This window comes from Candida parapsilosis, contig 005569, assembly GCF_000182765.1.
Source record: "Candida parapsilosis strain CDC317 annotated contig 005569".
Lineage (NCBI taxonomy): Eukaryota > Fungi > Ascomycota > Pichiomycetes > Serinales > Debaryomycetaceae > Lodderomyces > Lodderomyces parapsilosis.
Genome location: NW_023503278.1, coordinates 248880 through 267167, shown reverse-complemented (window position 1 = coordinate 267167; position 18288 = coordinate 248880). Strand labels below are relative to the sequence as shown.

General features: G+C 38.9%; 7 protein-coding genes across 7 annotated transcripts; 3 read left to right on the top strand and 4 right to left on the bottom strand. All coding sequences in view use genetic code 12, as the record gives it.

Annotated features, from left to right (window-relative positions):
• Nucleotides 1-1551: 1551 nt before the first annotated feature.
• On the top strand, nt 1552-2451 carry CPAR2_101330 (RTA1 domain-containing protein; the record flags this gene model as incomplete). The annotated part of the gene is made up of 1 exon (XM_036811390.1): nt 1552-2451. One exon carries the CDS (start codon nt 1552-1554, stop codon nt 2449-2451), a length of 900 nt encoding a protein of 299 aa, XP_036663278.1.
• A 201-nt stretch (nt 2452-2652) lies between these two features.
• On the bottom strand, nt 2653-5325 carry CTA7 (Cta7p; the record flags this gene model as incomplete). The annotated part of the gene is made up of 1 exon (XM_036811379.1): nt 2653-5325. One exon carries the CDS (start codon nt 5323-5325, stop codon nt 2653-2655), a length of 2673 nt encoding a protein of 890 aa, XP_036663277.1.
• A 230-nt stretch (nt 5326-5555) lies between these two features.
• On the bottom strand, nt 5556-6677 carry CPAR2_101310 (uncharacterized protein; the record flags this gene model as incomplete). Its single annotated transcript, XM_036811368.1, has 1 exon — nt 5556-6677. One exon carries the CDS (start codon nt 6675-6677, stop codon nt 5556-5558), a length of 1122 nt encoding a protein of 373 aa, XP_036663276.1.
• Nucleotides 6678-7402: 725 nt separating this feature from the next.
• Nucleotides 7403-8320, bottom strand: CPAR2_101300 (uncharacterized protein; the record flags this gene model as incomplete). Its single annotated transcript, XM_036811357.1, has 1 exon — nt 7403-8320. The coding sequence occupies one exon, from the start codon at nt 8318-8320 to the stop codon at nt 7403-7405; it is 918 nt and encodes a 305-aa protein (XP_036663275.1).
• A 290-nt stretch (nt 8321-8610) lies between these two features.
• On the bottom strand, nt 8611-9726 carry BUR2 (Bur2p; the record flags this gene model as incomplete). The annotated part of the gene is made up of 1 exon (XM_036811346.1): nt 8611-9726. One exon carries the CDS (start codon nt 9724-9726, stop codon nt 8611-8613), a length of 1116 nt encoding a protein of 371 aa, XP_036663274.1.
• A 679-nt stretch (nt 9727-10405) lies between these two features.
• On the top strand, nt 10406-11413 carry CPAR2_101280 (uncharacterized protein; the record flags this gene model as incomplete). Its single annotated transcript, XM_036811335.1, has 1 exon — nt 10406-11413. The coding sequence occupies one exon, from the start codon at nt 10406-10408 to the stop codon at nt 11411-11413; it is 1008 nt and encodes a 335-aa protein (XP_036663273.1).
• A 2131-nt stretch (nt 11414-13544) lies between these two features.
• IFH1 (Ifh1p) lies at nt 13545-16922 on the top strand (the record flags this gene model as incomplete). The annotated part of the gene is made up of 1 exon (XM_036811324.1): nt 13545-16922. One exon carries the CDS (start codon nt 13545-13547, stop codon nt 16920-16922), a length of 3378 nt encoding a protein of 1125 aa, XP_036663272.1.
• Nucleotides 16923-18288: the final 1366 nt, after the last annotated feature.

Genomic DNA, 18288 nt, shown 5'->3' with positions numbered 1-18288 from the left:
TTTTCGGAACAATAGGAGAATACCTTATGTACAATAGATACAATCCCCAACAAAATGTCGCATACAGAAACAGTTGACCACTGTTTGACTTATGCATACACAAACCACCACACTAACATATCTAATGTTTCTTTTTTTTTTTCTATTTGTTCCTATTGAGCATGCGTCTGTGCCCCATACATTTTCGGTAATTGTACACCCGATGCAGTTCTTGCGTATCAAGCTCCCAAAATTGAAGAAAAGGAGGCTGCACCCGCTGATATAGCCTGCACAAGAACCGTTGGACACTACGTCATCACACTTGACCAAAAACAAAAGGGGTTGACCAAAGATCACTATAATAACGGTTTTACTTCACGACCTTGGTAATATACAAGGCATGTCTAAGGTTTGTTTGTCAGGTACCGTTTATTCAACTCCAGAAATCTCTCAACATTGAGCACGTTGACTTAGTTTTATCACTAAAATACCACGAACTGTTCTACTGTACTTGTTATTGTGAATGTATATTTGATCCACAACAAAATGTTTGCTGGTCTTGGGTTAAAGTACTTGGTGCGCTGGATCAGAGCCAACATATGCCTCGTATCACCCACTGCATTCCCAGGCTAGTGGTCCCACAGAAATTCGCTCGTAAAAGGGATGGAGAACTGAAACAGTTTTTTCCGAAAGAACTCCTTACCGCATCTTGCATATACGTACTTTACTTTCTCTTTGTGTCTCGGAAAAACTCTAGAGAGAGACGTTTGCATTCAAAAGTCTCTCCTGTCATTATTGAAGTACCAGTAATGGAAAAGCTCTTCGTCACGTAATGGGACTATGACTTTACAATATGTCCTATTTGATTAGAATTTGCTTTGCGTCTTTCAATCTTTGGTTGTCACCTTTTTTTTTTTTTCGTAATTATCCTCGCCCTAAGAAATTGGGAGGGTGTTCCATATTTTGCCGGAGATCCACTTGGTGCTTTAGTCGAGCGAGAAGAATATCCTTGTTCAAAAATACAAATTTGGGACGTACTGTCCCAAGTGTGTTCCCTAATTTAAACATTTCGTATAGAGCTGTGTTTGAAAATGAAGTTCAATTGTTTGACGAGTTCGCCTGTCTCGTACATGGCATCATTCATCGAATATGTCCCTACATGATATGTATGTATACAATTCTACCAACGATCTTGGTATCAATTACAGTAACAATGTCTGATTATTATCACAAACCGGTAAATAGCACAACGCTAAAGTTCTCCTTTGCTTCGTGGAAACCACCAACAGAAGCAAACAGTGCTTCAATATAAGACCAAAACACGGTACACCACTGGCAAAGTAGTTGCGACAATAGAATGGAAGCTGACAGTTTGAAAGCCAACAGTTTAAAAAAATAGGAGAAAAAAAGCAATGGCTTGGCACGGCTTTGTTAAAAGAAGAAATAAAAAAGAAACGCGGTTGTTACGAGGCTATGCTGCATGGAAACAACAAAAAAAAACCCCATAAATATCTCGAAATCTGCCGCGTTGTAGTTGGACATAACACTTTTACCCATTAATTAAGATTCATAATGTCTGAAGAGACTACTGGCTATCAATATTATCAATACACTCTAAACTATGGGGTCACGATCCACTATGCAGTCATTTTTCTTGTCCTTGCAATCATTGAAACGTACTTTGTAGTGTCAAAATACGTCCAGTTCAAAGGCAAGATTAGATCAAAAAATTTAAAAAGATACTGCAATGTGATGATCCCATTCATCATTGGGATTGTTTTGGAAATTATTGGGTTCACGGCCAGGGCAGTTTCTTCTAAACAGCCCGAACTGCTCATGCCATATGTGATTCAATCTATCCTTATTTTGATTGGGCCAACACTTATTTTGGCAAGCACGTACATGATATTTTGCGAACTTGCAAAGAGTCTTAAAGCTGAATCTTACTCTATGGTGCCATTGAAGTATCTCGCTAAAATATTTGTCACAGGGGACATCGTATCACTTTTCGTACAGACTTGTGGTGGTGGTTTACAAGTCGTTGATTCATTAAGAGCAGCTGGAAGAGCGTTGGTCATTACGGGAGTTATTGTGCAACTTGTGTTTTTCACTGTTTTTTGCTATGTATTTGTTTGGTTTGGTTTGAAAATTTGGCGAAACCCCACTAAAGTGGCAAAAACATTGGAACTGGCGTTTCCTAGAATAGGCAACTGGAAACACGGAATAATGGTTTTGAGTTTCAGCTGCATATTTTTGATGGTTAGATCTATCTATCGATGTGCTGAAATGATTGAAGGCACTAACGGTTTGCTTCAGTCGAGTGAGGTATATCTTTGGTGCCTTGATACTGTCATGGTACAGACTTCCATTTACTTTTATTTGACATTCAACTGGACTGGCTATTTTTGTCGCGTCCATGAGTATTACAGCTCGGTTTTTGATGTTATTGAACTTGAAAGTATAATCAATTGAATTAGACAATCTTTAGAGGGAATATACTAGCTGGAGATGTATAACTTTGCAAGCTGGCAATTGCGTTTGCTTATAGCAAATAAACATTAGACTTGTTTCAGATACATTACAATGAGGAAGGTATAGTAGTTTTTAGTGGCTGATACAACTCGGCAACTATCATGTCTACAATAAATTACTCTAAAACTCCATTTCTATGTATTAAAAATCGTATGTAAAATCAACCCATTGGTCAAACCATTGCAAATTGCTCAACATTTGATCAATTTCAGTTGAAGGATAGGAATCAACAGCACCACCGCCTTCATGATTGTCTGAAGATGGAGTATTGGATGAATTGACATACGACCCATCATCTGCTCCTCCTGCTTGTGGTGTGTGGTTCTCGGTATCAGCTCCTCGCCATATTGGAGACTCAGTCCCTGATCTTTGCATTTCCTGACGTGGTAGTATAGGATGTGGCACATTTGATCCATCTTCGTGGCGATATAATTGTTGTTCAAATACCTTGTTGAACTCGTTGCTTCTTGGCGTTGATGATAGTTTGTTGCGAGAATCGTTAGTGGTGGCATTGGCAGTAGCAACACCAGCATCCTTAGCTCCACCAATAGCACCATCATTGAACCCTAATTGTGAAAAATACTGTTTGTTAACATCAGATGAACCATGATCAACACCAATATTATTCAAGGCATTCATATCCTCTTGTAATCTAAGAGTTAGGATCTTGTTTGCCATTTTCAAAGCCCATGTACATTCTCTAACCATTTTGAACCGTTCACGGAAAATCAACTTGTTTTGTTTATTTCTAATCGGTGACTTTTTCAAAATGGTAAATAATTTGATGGTGTTTTTCAACAAATCTCGTGATTGCAGAATGAAAACACCACCATTGATCAAACAAAGTGCATTGACACCGATATTGAATAGTAAGAGGAGAACTGAATACCATGGGGTATAGAGTAACCCTGCTTTATTCACCTTGTCCAACACTTCAATAACACCATGGCATGCATCTAACACCATTTCCACTTTCAATCCAGTACTCACTATCCTTCTACCAATGTAATTAAAAAGAACCTTTCCATGAACACAAAGAACTAGATCATAGTAGTGCAACTTCACTTGCGCCTTTACCAAGGAGCTGACTTCATTCTCGTTTAGTCCAGAGCTCGCATGTTTATTGAATAACAAATCATTCCTAAACCCAACTTCATTGAACCATTGGTGCAATTTCACCAACTCAGCATTGATCTGCTGGTATTTGATCAAATGAGGATTGTCAGTTGGCGCAGTATGAACAAAGTTGGAAATCCTAGCAATGTGCAACAATGCCAATGCTGGTAAAGTTAACCAGTCATCCTTGACAGTTTCATGTTGGAAATCAAACCCTGGAAACCCACGACCAAAATCTTCTTCCCTGATACCACAATATCGGCCAGTTTGTAATCCAAAAACACGATCAAATGTAAACACACACCAAAAGATCCGCTTTGCTTTTAATCGTTCATACCCGGTGCATGCTAAAATGTTGTAATTTTCCTCACTGAACCCTAATCCCATTGACTTTGTCATTGTAATTGCTTGGCCTAGTGCATGTGATGACGATGTTTGTCTATGGGCAACTCTTAAATACAATGCAATCAAAAGCCAACTCTGTATCAATTCAAACGATTCCCACTCAAAACTCAAAATAGACACGATTTTGTAACCATATTTGAATAATTTCTCCTCCAATTTCAACATTTCCAAATCGGGACTTTTTGGCTTTTGGAATTCACTGAATCGAATAGCCAACGCGAAAATGAGATACAAAATGGCCGAATACAATTTAGTTTGATTCGATTTAGAGTCGTGCTTGTGCTCCCCCGTCATGGCCTCTTCTTTCATAAGCTTATCATACGCTTCGTATTGTTCACGGAATACAGTTTCATGAATAATTGCAAATAATGGATTAACTTCCTTGAAAAAGAAATCAATCAAGTATCGTTCATCAAACTCAATATCGAGTTGAGGTAAAGCAGGTAAGTTTTCTGGTGTTAGGTAATTGACTCCCGACATGTTCCATCCAAAATATTGCATCCGAGGAATGGTTACTTTTTCCTTCAGTTCTTCGGACAAGTTTGAATACATGGACTTGCACAATTCAACAATAAGTAAGTTTTGATGACGACGCGAAAACCTCCACTTGGAACTGGTTGTGTATAGCGTTTCAATCACACCTTCGTTCTCAGGCTCTTCAAACCGAGGGTTTCTGAAATCTTCCATTGTGTTTCTCGATAACAAATTCTCAAGGTACTGCACCCTATTCTCCAAATGGGCTATGTACTCCTTGTCATTTGATTTATCAACAACTGGCAATCCAAACGGCTCAGAATTGAGGGTACTATATTTACGCCTTTTGTTTGTATCTGCGCCCAAAAGTGGGTACCCATTTGATTTGCCTTGTGGGTTACCACCACCTGAATTTGAAAATGTGCATTCCTTCTTTTGTCGTACACAAGTTGCACAAGGATCTGAACCTGAACACTTGATTTTGTGCGTCCTACATCGATCACAAGCTTTACTTACTCTCATGCGTGGCCTTGAATCAGCTGCTTGTGGGGTTTGTGATTGAGCTGGTTGCAATGGTTGCGCAATAGGATTTGGCGACCCTGAATATGTCAGCTCCTGTGACAGTTGTAGTGGCGCTGGTGCTGATACTGGTTGCTGCTTCTGCTGCTGCTGTGATTGTCGATAGGAGTACACTGGTGGGAGTTGCACTGCCCCATAAGGTGAAAAGCCGGAACTCGGAGGAGTCATGCCTGAGTTTAAATTTCGCGAGTCACGAAGGTTCACGCGGGGTGGTTCCGAGTTGTTGGTGTCTTTAGACATATTGTTGGGGTCCAAATATAGCGATGGATTTGGTATAGGATGTTGAGATGAGATTTAATGATGTCACTGCAAAACCCTCTCTATTTTTGGAAGTTGGATGGGAGGTACGAGGGCGGAAAAAAAAAAAATCTAGACCGGATCGAGTTTGTGCAACGCTACCGACAAATACGGATTGAAGCTAATATTTACAATGATTTCATAATGGCATATATGCAAATGACAACTACTCTCTATACTCTACTCTTAAAATCGAACACCACCTTGTTCACCTTGTGTTCATCAAACAATTTAAATGCCTCTTTTGCATTATCAATTGAAGTCTTGTGATCGATAAAATCAGCCAACTTATCCTTCATTGTTTCAAATATCTCCAAAGCTTCCGGAAACAAAGCATAAGCATGGCATCTTCCGCACGAAAGATTAAGATTCTTCAAGTATGCTTGTAACGCATCAAAAGGAAATGGACCATGGCCCATTCCCAACGCTGAAATGAAACCATTACCACGGACAGCATCAAATGCTGTCTTCATTGAAGATTCAGCTCCGACTACTTCCAATGCAGCATCGAATCCCACACCGTTCAATTCGTTGGCAACAAAGTTAGCTACTCCATTTTTCTCCTCTTGGAAGTTGATTGTCTTGTAGGCACCGATCTGTTTGGCGGCTTCTAAACGAGATGGAATACTATCAACAACGACAATCTTTTCGAAACCAAAGTACTTCAATACGTGTAATGCACATAATCCAACAGGACCAGCACCAATCTGCAATACCGAAACATCTTTAATCTCTTGAGGCTTAAAGTTTTTAGCAGGTTGGGATTTGAAGAAATCGACAATCTTTTTCACTCCGAAATATCCAGTTACAAATATGTCCGCCATAAGTAAATACACCGAGTCGTCAATGTTGTCATTTTTAGCGCTTTCCGGTTTCTTCACAAGCACATTGTCAGCGTAGGGAATACGCACATATTCAGCTTGTCCTCCATCCAAGCCTGGTTTACCAAATGTGTTTGTTTTAGCACATTGACCTGTAAGTCCTTGCTTGCAGTAGAAGCATTCGCCACATTGGATCGAAAAGCAACTCAAGATATCGTCACCGGGCTTGAATTTGGTGACATCCGAGCCCACTTCCACAACAGTTCCCGTAAACTCGTGACCCACAACAGTACCTGGTTTCCCCTTGATGTGGCCCCTATAAGTATGCATATCGGATCCACACAATCCGGCATATTCGACTTTGATAATTGCATCAGTGGGAAGGTCAATCTTTGGTACTGGTTTGGACTCCACTTGAACATCAAACGGTGCGCGGAATACTACCGCTTTCATTTCTGTTGGGAGTTGAGACATTGTTGGTGGTTTATATGTGATTGGCCTCTGCAGTAACAAGAAGGATTCAAGTATCTATTTATATCGTTAGACCGAGCTTCAACGTATGTTTTAATTTTTCAAATTATATTTTTCAATTTTTGTGGGAAAATGTGGGGCCGGAGCTTAGCGGATATAAAACACCAAAAACCGGATGGTCCAATGAATTATGCACCTGTCAATCGGATGCATGCCATTAACGCAAGCAAGGTTGAATTAGAAAGTCCGATGACAGCCCTTGTAGTAGTTCCCACTAGCGATGGAGGATTGACATAAGGTCCAAATCTGATCTACAAGGTGATCTCATTTGACAGCGCGTTTTTCCAATTTAGGATGATTTACTAGAAGTATCGATTCTCGACAGTTGAGTCCTCGTCTACACCCTGGACTGGCTTATGCACAAAGCTCTGAAATCTGGTTAGTGGACCAAGTCTAGTACGTAACAGTCTTGTATTGAAGTGTCAATGAAATTGCAAACTGACGTGGCAAGAGAATATCCACTGTGATTTGTTTCTCAAAAAAGTGTTGTGCTGACTCCGTTGATCGCCAAAGCTCTTTGGCATTGTGGTCGTGGTATACGACTAACTGGTGCTGATCCGATTGCAGCAAGCGGTATTTTGACGATAGTGAAAGCCGGAATCTACTTGAAGTTATTTAGAGGTTCATTGGTATACTTCCCGAGTGGATTGCGTCTAATTGGATCTATATTATGCTATATAATCAATAAAGGTAGATCCAATAACCTTACCCAAGTTCTTGACAATCTTGGAATACCCAATAATCCGTCTCATGATATTGAACATTGCAAAACACAACACATTGATGCAGATGAAATTACCCAATGTGGCATAAAGTAAAAAGATTGTTAATGTAATGAATCGTACCATATTTGTGGACAATTGTGGACATGATCGGGCTATAGCATCCAGCATTCGATACACCAACGAGTCCATAACTAAGCTACAGTCGGGCAATTCTTTGTTGATTGTGATACATGTAGTTTTTAGCAATGATGCTCGATAATTTCTGTAAATAAACCACAAGTGTTGCAAAAATGAGGCATTTTGGTATTCTTCTGAGTTGAAGTAGTAAAACACATCCCAATTGTGAGCAACAAGTAGTTGATGATCATGTAGGACTTGCGGCGAGTTTTGGAAAGCGTATGTAAACAAATCCTTGATGAAGTTGGTACTAAATGTGATAGCATTTGAAAATATGAAAATCATATTGGTGATATTGCGCAAATGAGTTTGTAAAACCCACACAAAAATCAAACTTCTCAATCCTGTCTGTATCATCTTAAAGAAATAAGATGCAGCGTCGAATATAACCTGTTGGAGATTGTGCCACGTGATTTGTTGTCCAATGCGATCAAATCGTATCGTGAATATCGGAATGTAGTTGTAATACCACATAACTTCGTAAAATCGTCTGATGGTGCGGCGGTGTCTCGATGATGATGTGTTGAGCGAGTTTTGTCTGAGCAAATCGGCCATCTCGTCACGTACCCGTTGTCGTTCATGGTGTGGTAAATTATTGATGTTATCGTGTATACTGTGGTTGCGATGAAAGATCTCAATTAACGCTGTGTCCAACTCTTCAAATATATCTTGGTTAGGATCCATAATGGGTGGTGGAAGATGTGGGGTATATTGGGAAATGGAGTGCAGGTAAAGATAACTGAACAGCGTATGTTAGTCAATGAATTTTTTTTTTTGAAAGTTGGTTTGGTCTGCTTCCGTCAGAGTTGACGTAATTTTATGAATCTTTCTCTTTGGTCACGTTATCACACAAATCAAAAAAATTGACAGCTGCAAAGATATTTACGACAAATCCATTTTGGACTCAGCTCAAGTATTTGCAACAGGTTCTTACCCTACTTCACAATGATACACAAAAGACTATACAAAATATTTTATTTTCCCCTTGCAACATCCTCAAATAATTGTGATTTAATCGGCAACAATCTTTTTGCTGCTCCTTTATTACTGATAAACCGTGAATCCTCTTGTGAGCAATACAATAACTTTTTAATAAACCGAAAACAATGTAGCGCCACATCCACATCGACTCCAATAACTTGACTCATGAAATTTTCCGGTATTTTCAATTCTTTATCCAATTTCGATTTCCCTTCAACTATAGTGATAACAAAACAAGTGGTGAAGATTTCCTTCATATCGTAGCATAACACAATTGGTAAACTTGAAAGCAATTCAATCAATACGATTGTCATTTTCAATATATCTTTTCTTTTGCTGTAGAATAGCTGACCCATCCCAAGATGAATCTTGTTTAAAATTTTAAACTGAAGCAAGTATGGTGAAGTAAAACTCAAATCAAAGCAAAGTGTACGAAGAATCAATTCTTCACGGTACAAAAGTTGATCTCTCCATTTCCAAAAGTATTCACTTTGTTCATCGATAGGTGGCGGTGCATGTTTGATGTTATTTTTAATCACTGGTGGATTGGGGTTCTTCACATTGCACGCATACAAGCTGACTTTATCTGGTTGACGATACGTGTCATTCAATTTACATGATATGGCTATTGCTGCTGATGCAACGAAATATTTCGATGATGAAAGTGGCAATCGCATATAGAAACGATGCAAGTAGACGGTGGTCGCGAGTAGTGTGGGCCCATCTAGTTTGAGTTTTGTGCCTAGTCGTATAATAAATTCATGTATTGATTCCTTGACTCGAAGTTCTTGTGAAAGGGTCATTTTGGCTTGTATTCGACTAGGTGTATGATTTAGTACCACTGATTCTGGAAATATCCATATGCTAGTAGATCGAGAGTGTTTTAAATTTGAGTGACCATTACTTTTGTTGTTGTTGGTGCTACTGTTACTGCTACTGTTACTGCGGCCGTTGCTATTATGAGAACTGGCTGTGACTGCGGATGTGGAAACTGTAGCAGCTGTTGTGGAAATAGTGTTGTTGGACGTGGTTGTAGCAATGGAGTCTTTTGATTTGGGACGTTCATTATCCACTTTGATGCTCGAGGGTGTGCTGCCATTGGTGGTCATGATAAAATCAATATGCGGATTCCTCCCTGGTAACGATATGAGGACGTCGTGATGTTAGTTATTTTTCTAATCACTTTTGTTGATGATTCATTGGACTCCCACCCAAAGCATCAAAAACTTTAATCATCTTTTGGTGGCTATATCCCAACTTTTTTTTTCTTTTCGTTGTGGTTTTTGTTTTTACAGTTGGTAGCGCAAGCGTGGATTATACATAATCTATTAAAAAAACTCCCATAAAAGAGAATAAGAGTGAGTAGTGTTTGGGACCTAGTATTGAGATGGTATCATTATATTGATTAAATTGAGATAGTTATAGATGTGCCAACTAGTAGAATCCCGGCGTGTCGTGGTTATCAAATTCAATAATAACAATACATTGTTGACTTGTTGAGACTGTATGGTTGAGTCATAGCCAGAGACAGCTTAATCTCGAATCAAGTGGCTATAGCTGTACACTACTGAACAAACGCTCATCGTCTGCTATGGTTTGCCCAATTCACTCCTCTTGCTCCATGATTAGTTGCAAAAAAACACTTCAACCTCTCCTGCATATAACCCTCACTAACAATACCGAAAAAAAAAAAAAAAAATTTCAAGGACATTTCTTTGGAAAATTTTTATCCTTCTAAGAAGAAGCTGTAGAGTATACACAGGTGTAATCCCCCATAGAAAAAAAAAAATGGCCACTGATACCAGCAACTCATTTATGCACTTGGTAAGACCACATGTGCTAGCACCAGCAGCTGGATCCGCCAACGGACCTGCCAAAGTCAAGATTTACGCGTCAGCCTTGATCACCATATTGGAAATTGTTGCTAAACAAGCATTGAACAAGAGAATAATTGGTACCTTGTTAGGTATAAGATCAGACAATGGATTAGAAGTGGAGATCAGAAATGCTTTCATGGTTCCATGTGATGAAACTGGTGATTCTATTGCCATTGAAGATCAAGCACATAAATCATTATTTCATTTGTATAAGAAATCACATCCCAAGGAATCTGTTTTGGGGTGGTTTGGTAGTATGAATGAAATTGATGATACCACTTCATTAATTCATGATTTCTATTCCAAGGGAGTTGATCGTGCATTTCCATACCCAGCAATTTATTTAAATGTTGAATATATCAATGATAAAGGACAAATAACACTGCCACAGATAATAACGTATATTGGTGCTGCTGTTGGTAAACCTGCTGCCAAGGCCAACGTCCAAATTGGCTGGAACAAGACTGCCAATGTCAATAACTCATACATTTTCACCCCTATCCCCAATGAAGTAGTTGATGGAACCAATACAGAAAAACTTGCTTATAAATCATTACAAAATGCCACCATTGATGATGATGAAAATGCAACCATTTCATCAATAATTGATGGGAAACATCCATTTTTTGCTCAAAATTTGCAACAGGTTCAAAAAAACGTTGCCAATTTGATTGCGTATATTGATTCCCATGCCACTGTTAGTAATAACTCAGATGAGAATCTTGATTTATTGAGGAAGTTGAGTAATACATTGTTGACGAAACCGCCAATCTTGACTGATGTTGAAGAATTGAACAAGTTGTTTGATAACTTTAATCAAGACGTTATTATGATTGAGTATTTGACTAAAGCAGTTAAGGATCAAATTGAATTGAGTGCAAGGTTAACAGCTAGTTCGGAAGCTGACAAGAGAAATTAAGCTGGTGAACGGCGGTGGTGTCGCGAAACCAACAGGGATCTAAGTTCTAGACGTTATCTAATCAACTAATGTAACAACAATTGTAGATTCTATATCTCCACTTTATAGAGCTTTAGTGTCCTCAAAATATAGAATTAGTATTGGAATCAGATTCGTTACAACCAGCTTGCGTACGACAAAAAGGTCATGTGACAGTGTTTATGCACACTTCCGCCTTTGCTACTCCTTCTAATCTGCAGTACCCCATAGAAGAGCAACACTCGATGGTTATTTTGCTCTCATGGTGTATCCCATTGAGGGGGAATCCAATAAATTTTGCAAGGAAATTGGATGCAACATTGTTTCCAAAAGGAAAAGAAAAAAGAAAAAACTTTAAAGACACAAACAGCCTCCCCACTTTCTAGGGATCACATTTTACAACAGGAATTTAGTTCTCAGTGGAGATACTATGTTGAATTTAGGCTTGAAAACCGGTCTATATGGCCCTCGCATATGTGTCTGGCCAACTGCTCGAACAAGGGGAGTGGTGTTGGTGTGGTCTAATATGTAGAGCATATGAAAACTGTGGATGATGTTTTATTTTTTATTTCCGGTTCTACATGATTTACACAAAGATATCAATAGAAACACACACATTGGGATAAAAGGATTAGACCATTAAGCATTCTTACAATGAAAAGATATCGGTGCCACAACAGTTACAAAATACTGAATCTACTTGACAGCTATTATAGTATATATAGCTTAGCTGTTTTCAGAAATGGGTTCATCAAGCAATAAAGAAGACCCACTCCATAGATTGGAGTATTGGAGTTATATAACCCGTGAACAAAAGCAAACAATAAACAAACAAGAAGGACAAGAAGAACAAGAAGAACAAGAAGAAGCAAAAATTTAGTTTCATGTTTGAGAGAGATGAGATGCACAAAACAAAAGACAAAAGACAAAAGACAAAAGACAAAAAAACAAAAAAAAAAGGGGGGGAAGTGGGAGTGGGAGTGGGAGGAGAAGAAGAAGAAGTAATCTCACAGAATTAATAAGTACCATCTGACTCATTGCAGAAAGAAAGAAACAGCAAAAGCTAAAGCAAGAAAGCACTTTTGACTTTTGATGTACTTTAGTTTTTTGTATTGCTGATGAAATGTGTATGTTACTTTTCCCTCACTTTGAAAGAGTACACTGCGGCATTTTATTTTGTCTTTTGTTGTGCGGTGTGGGTGTGTGTTAGTGTGAACAAAAATTTCACTCGCTTCTCTCTCCTTTCTCTCCTTCGCACAAAATTTTTTTTTTTTTTTTAATTTTTTTTTTTAATTTTTTTTTAATTTTTCTTTTTGAGATAAAACAACCAAATTAACCAATACCCTTCTTCTTGTTCTTTTACTCCCTTATCCATTCTTATTCTAGATAGAGTACCAACTATCTATTTGCTGATATACACTTTTGCTAGAGCTTGGTTACCGACTACTGAAACGTAAGGTACATTCACAGCTAAAGATACGCTAAATTTAAGATCAAACACAGAACGCACACGACAAAAAGAGCAGAGCAGACCAGAGCAGAGCAGACCAAAATCACACCAAACCAAAAGGGAATCGTCACTTGCACATCGATTCTTCTTCTGCAATACGCTTATACATATATCATTTGTTGGAAATAGTACTTTTAGTGCTGTGTGATACTAAAGACACCTTTTGTTTATTACCAAACTAAGTTTCAAAATCTTCACATTAGTATGTGCAATTATCGAAATATTCAAACTACAACTTCACTTATCTATATTTACTTTGCCAACCATTTCATTATACCAAAACAGAAATAAACAGGGCAAAGACAATAGACAAGAGCACAGAGTTTTGAATTATTATCTTATATACACTTGAGACACCATAACAACATAATATTTTTAGTGTTTGTTATCTGGTATCTCTAGACACAATCAACAGAGGTTTACAGAAGAGGAGAGAGAGACTTTCACATATTCTAGGAGAAGATCCAGTGATTACACAGTTTGCTAGAATTATCTTGAAGGGGGATATTCGTTGATACAAGAAGCAAGAAAGGTTTTTTTTTTTTAGTATTACAAGAAGAGTCTACTAAATAAGCTATTCAACACAACTATTTAACATTTACAATGCCGAAAAGTCCTACAAGTAAGGGCTTCCATAGCAACACGAACAAAGCTAGGCCACAGTCCAATAAGAGCGACAATAAGAGCGACAACAACAGCAACAGTATGTACCTGAAACCACAACATCAATATGGTGGGAAAAACTTGAAAGCGCTAAGCAACAAACGTAGATTCAGCATTGCCAACTCAACCAGTTCATCTTCATCACAAGATTATTTATCTGATAACGAATCAGATAAAACAAAAACCACAAACCAAAATAGTGCAAGCGCAAAGCATGTACATTATATGGATTCCGATTCCGATTCATCATTGACTGCCATTTCCGACAATGAATTTACCAACTCACTTCAACATGCAGGTAAGAAAAAATCACGAGGCAAAAAGGCAGTCAGCAGTAAAAAAGGTAAATCCTACGGAAGGAAAATCATACCGAGAAAATCTCTTGGGTTGTCAAAACACAATCTTCAAGATTACGAAAATGAAGTGATTGATATTTCTTCTGGTGACAATTCTGATGACGAAGTTGATGTTTCAGATTTGATCTCAGATGTTACACGAGCTTCGGATCGACCAAGTGAACATGGGGATGGCGAAGAGGAGGAGGAAGATGATGAAGACGACGACCACGATGATGATAGTGAGGACGACGAAAATGAGCATGTGGCTGGATTATATGCTCTTATCAATAACGGGAAACAATTACGTGCTATTGACTCGGACAAAAGTGATGAGGACTCAAATGACTCGGACAATGGCTCAGATGAAGAAATACCTAGCTCATCCGATGATGATTCCGATGTTGATTTTGTAAAATTGCAGAAACAACAGAAAGCTAATGTCCTACAAGCGGCCAGGGCAAGGAAAGGTTTGAAAAAGGAGCAGAAACAGAAGGAGAACAATAAAGTTGCATCAGCGCCTGCTTCTGCGCCTGCTCCTGTGCCTGCTCCTGCCAAGTCTGGATCTACAACAAATGAAGAGCAAGAGACATCAAAGAACAAGAGTCACAGGAAAAACTCAATCAAGTATGGTAGAAGAAAATCCGATGTGATTTTACCCGATATAAACTTCAAGTTTGAGTTTGATAACGTTGCTGACATTGAAGAAGAAGAGGAAGAGAATAAAGATCAAGTTATAGGGGGCTCAAATACAGACAATTTCACCAAATCCCACGCTGTTGAAGAAGAGGATGTTGGTGAAGAAGTGGATTATTCCCCAACAATTCCCTTGGATGCCAACCAACAACACAATTTCGAATTTGAGTTTGACCAGGAGTTCCTACACATGCCCAAGATGAATGACAGCGACCTAAATTCGGATGATGATTACGAAATTGATGATAATGAGCTATTGGCTACTTTGCAAGCTGAAAATGACGTTGATGAGTTTTTACTACCGCAAGCAAATGACTCAATAATCAATGAGAAAGATGGTTCCGTTGCCAGCAAAAACCAACCCGAGGTGTTGCCATCTACTACCACTACTACAGGTGCTGATGCAGGTCTGGAAAGCGTCACGACTGGTGACAATAACGAAGAAGAAGAAGAAGACGACGATGACGATGACGATGAAAATGATCCATTTTTGAAAGAAGAGGAAAAATTTCTTGTGAATGAATTTGAAAATAATGGATTCGATGACAATGGCGATGACAAGCTTAACGGTGACAATGTATTTGACGATGATGAGGATGATGATGAAGAAGACGATGATGACGATTGTACATTCGATGATAGTGAATATTCGACATCGAAACGGATTGTCAATGCTTTTAAAGGTATTGGTGAAGATCGTAGTAAACCCATTGTTCAATATGAAAGCAGTGCTTCCCTGGAAAGTGATTATGATGAAGATGACTATGTTGATTTCATTGATTTTGATGTGCCATTTTTTGACGAGAATGAAATTGATGGAGGACGCAAGAGTGCATTGACATCTCCAAATAAGAAACTAAAGACCAATGGCAACCGACACAGTAATAGTGATGAAGATGATGACTCGTATTTGTGGAATTATTTCTTTAGTTCGGACAATGATTCATCGAGCGAGGCTGAGAAGGATCATCTTGTCCAACTTGACAATGGGACCAGAAGAAGCAGAAGAAGAGGTAGCAAGGGCCGTAAACTTAAATCAGCTCATTCCAATGTTGATGAGCTATTCAACGAAATTGATGCTGACAAGACTTTTAAGACCAAGAACAACCCTCATCACAATACTGCCAAGTTTAAAATCAAAAGTGCTAGAGAAATTGCTAGTCGAATAGATGGTAGTGGTGCTGCTTCGACAATGTCTAGCTATGCGGGCCATTATGGTGATGACGAAAACGGATACGACGATGAGGCATATGGCCAAGATAATGCGTATGATAGTTCTGAATCAACAGATGTTGACGAAACTTTACCCAGAAACACCAACCTATCACCACAAATTGGATCAAAAAAGGCCACTGAGGTTCTTTCGTCAAAGACTGCCGATTATCGACCCCCAATGTTGGGATCATGGGTTACGATTGATAGTAAACCCTTTGGAATCATTGACGGAATGAGTACACGGTCATTGCAACAGCAACACCAGCAACAACAACACCAAGTACCGCCCACCAACAAGATGCAAGAACCACGTGGAATGGTTGTTGATCGTCGGCCCTTTTCACCTGCGTCACATAGTGGATTGGCTATGGCGCAAAGTTTGGGCAAGAGGAAAAGTTATGGTCATATACGGCAACACAACATGCAACCACTGATGTCGATGCAAGTTCAAGTACAAGGGCAGCCAAATTCTGATGATCAGCTGGTTTTAGGATTGGATGATTTACTCAATGTGAGTGAATTGGACAATGATGATGAGAATGATGTGAGAATATGGCGTGATTTCAATAATGCTCAAAAATCACGAGTGCCCCTTGGTGCATTTAGAAATAAATCTATACTTCATAATCATCATCATCGCCAACAACAGCAAGAGGAGGTGCATCATAATCATAATAATTACCAGGGACATCGACGAAATAGTAATTACCAAGGACAAAGTCATCCTCACCCGGGTAAGCACAACATCAATGCAGGGTCCCAAGTATCTGGACCAACCAAGAGACGCAAATCGTCGTTGGGGCCGCCAGCGGCATCAGCACCAACGTCAGTACCAGTGCCAGTGCCAGCTACTGGTGGTAATGGCAACGCAATGACTCCAGTAGTGGCATCTGGTGGTGGTGGTGGTGGTGGTGGTGTAGGCACTGCTTCTACCCCTGCTACTGTTTCCACAGCTGCTGCTCCCGGGTATAGATCTACTAGGTCGGGGTTGTTTAGTGAAGCTGCGTTAGCTAGTGTTGAAGAGATGTTGGGTGATGATTATGACGTGATGACTTTAATTGAGCGGTTGTGAGTAAGAGATAAAGAGGGAGAGAGGTTGAGAGAGGTTGAGTGATGGTGAGTGATGGTGAGTGATGTTGGTGTGATGTTGGTGTGATTTTGAGTTTTCGTTTGTAATTTCTGTGATTGAGTACATTTCAACATTTAGTTTAAATTTTTCATTATATGTAGGGCCGTATGAATAAGATTTGTGACTTTTGAGATAACAAAGTGGGGAAGCGGCAGTAAAGAAAACGTTTTTTCAAGTCATTTTTTTTCTTTTTGATGCTTTTCAACCCCTCCCCCAGGTGTTGCAACAACTGGCGAAATACGTTTATAAAGCTTGAGTCTGGTTCTTGGCATGGTTTCATTTTGATGTGGTTGTTGTTGTTATTGTTGTGTATGTGCAGCTTGAAATTCCACGAAGAAGTTGGATGGATGTGTGATGGGCAAGGGAGGAAAGGGTTTTCGGTTGAAGTTGCCAACTTTTGTTTTATCGTAAATCGATTCGTATGTTAAAAGTAAAGGCCATGTATGTATGTAAATTGATCAAGAATGTGGAGATATGTAATTGAAAAGAAGGTTTGATATAGTGGCTTTTTAATTTCATTTTGTTTGAATTGAACGCCTTGTGATAGTTGTTGTGGTGTGTGAGGTTATGCAGTCATGGTTCTGCTTTTCAAAAACAAGGCTTAAGCGTTGATATTATTCGATACAGTTTTTTTTCCTCAATTAGGATATTGGTTACCCGATTCAGCAAGAGCTTGGAAATGGCATTAGAAGCTTTGACTATTGGGTCTATCTAAAGTCTAGTGAGTTATGTCTATTACATCATATAGCATAATGGCTCTCTGTTTGATAATGTACCTGCATGTAAATACATATATATACTTGTATACCTGTATACAAACCATCAGAGACAATAAAAAAAGGGGGAGGCGCAATAAAAGATGAGGGTGTAAACCATTTACTGTTGGTGAGAGTTTCAGATCAGTTTGGGTGAAGCTACATGTTACTAATGGCTCTTGATCTCGTCACAGGATTGCTCTAGTTCGCAAGTGCAGCATATCAGGGAAAGACCATTAAAGATAAAAACGTTGCATTTAGTGTTACAGTGATTACGGTTGTACGCCAAGAAAAAAAAAAGTAGAACACATTGATTTTTAAGGGGAGCACGGGGTCTGAACCCAAAAACTAAAACATAGTAACAATTGACAATACTCTCAATGTACATTTCATAACCTTTTTATTGTATTCATAACCATAAACTGACATAAAACTAGTAGTTTACTTGCATTGTTTGGATAAATGGATCTATGAGTTCACGGGGGATATACTTTACATGATATTGTGGATGGAGATTCTATTATCAAAAACCAAGTACACTTCGGTACGTCGTG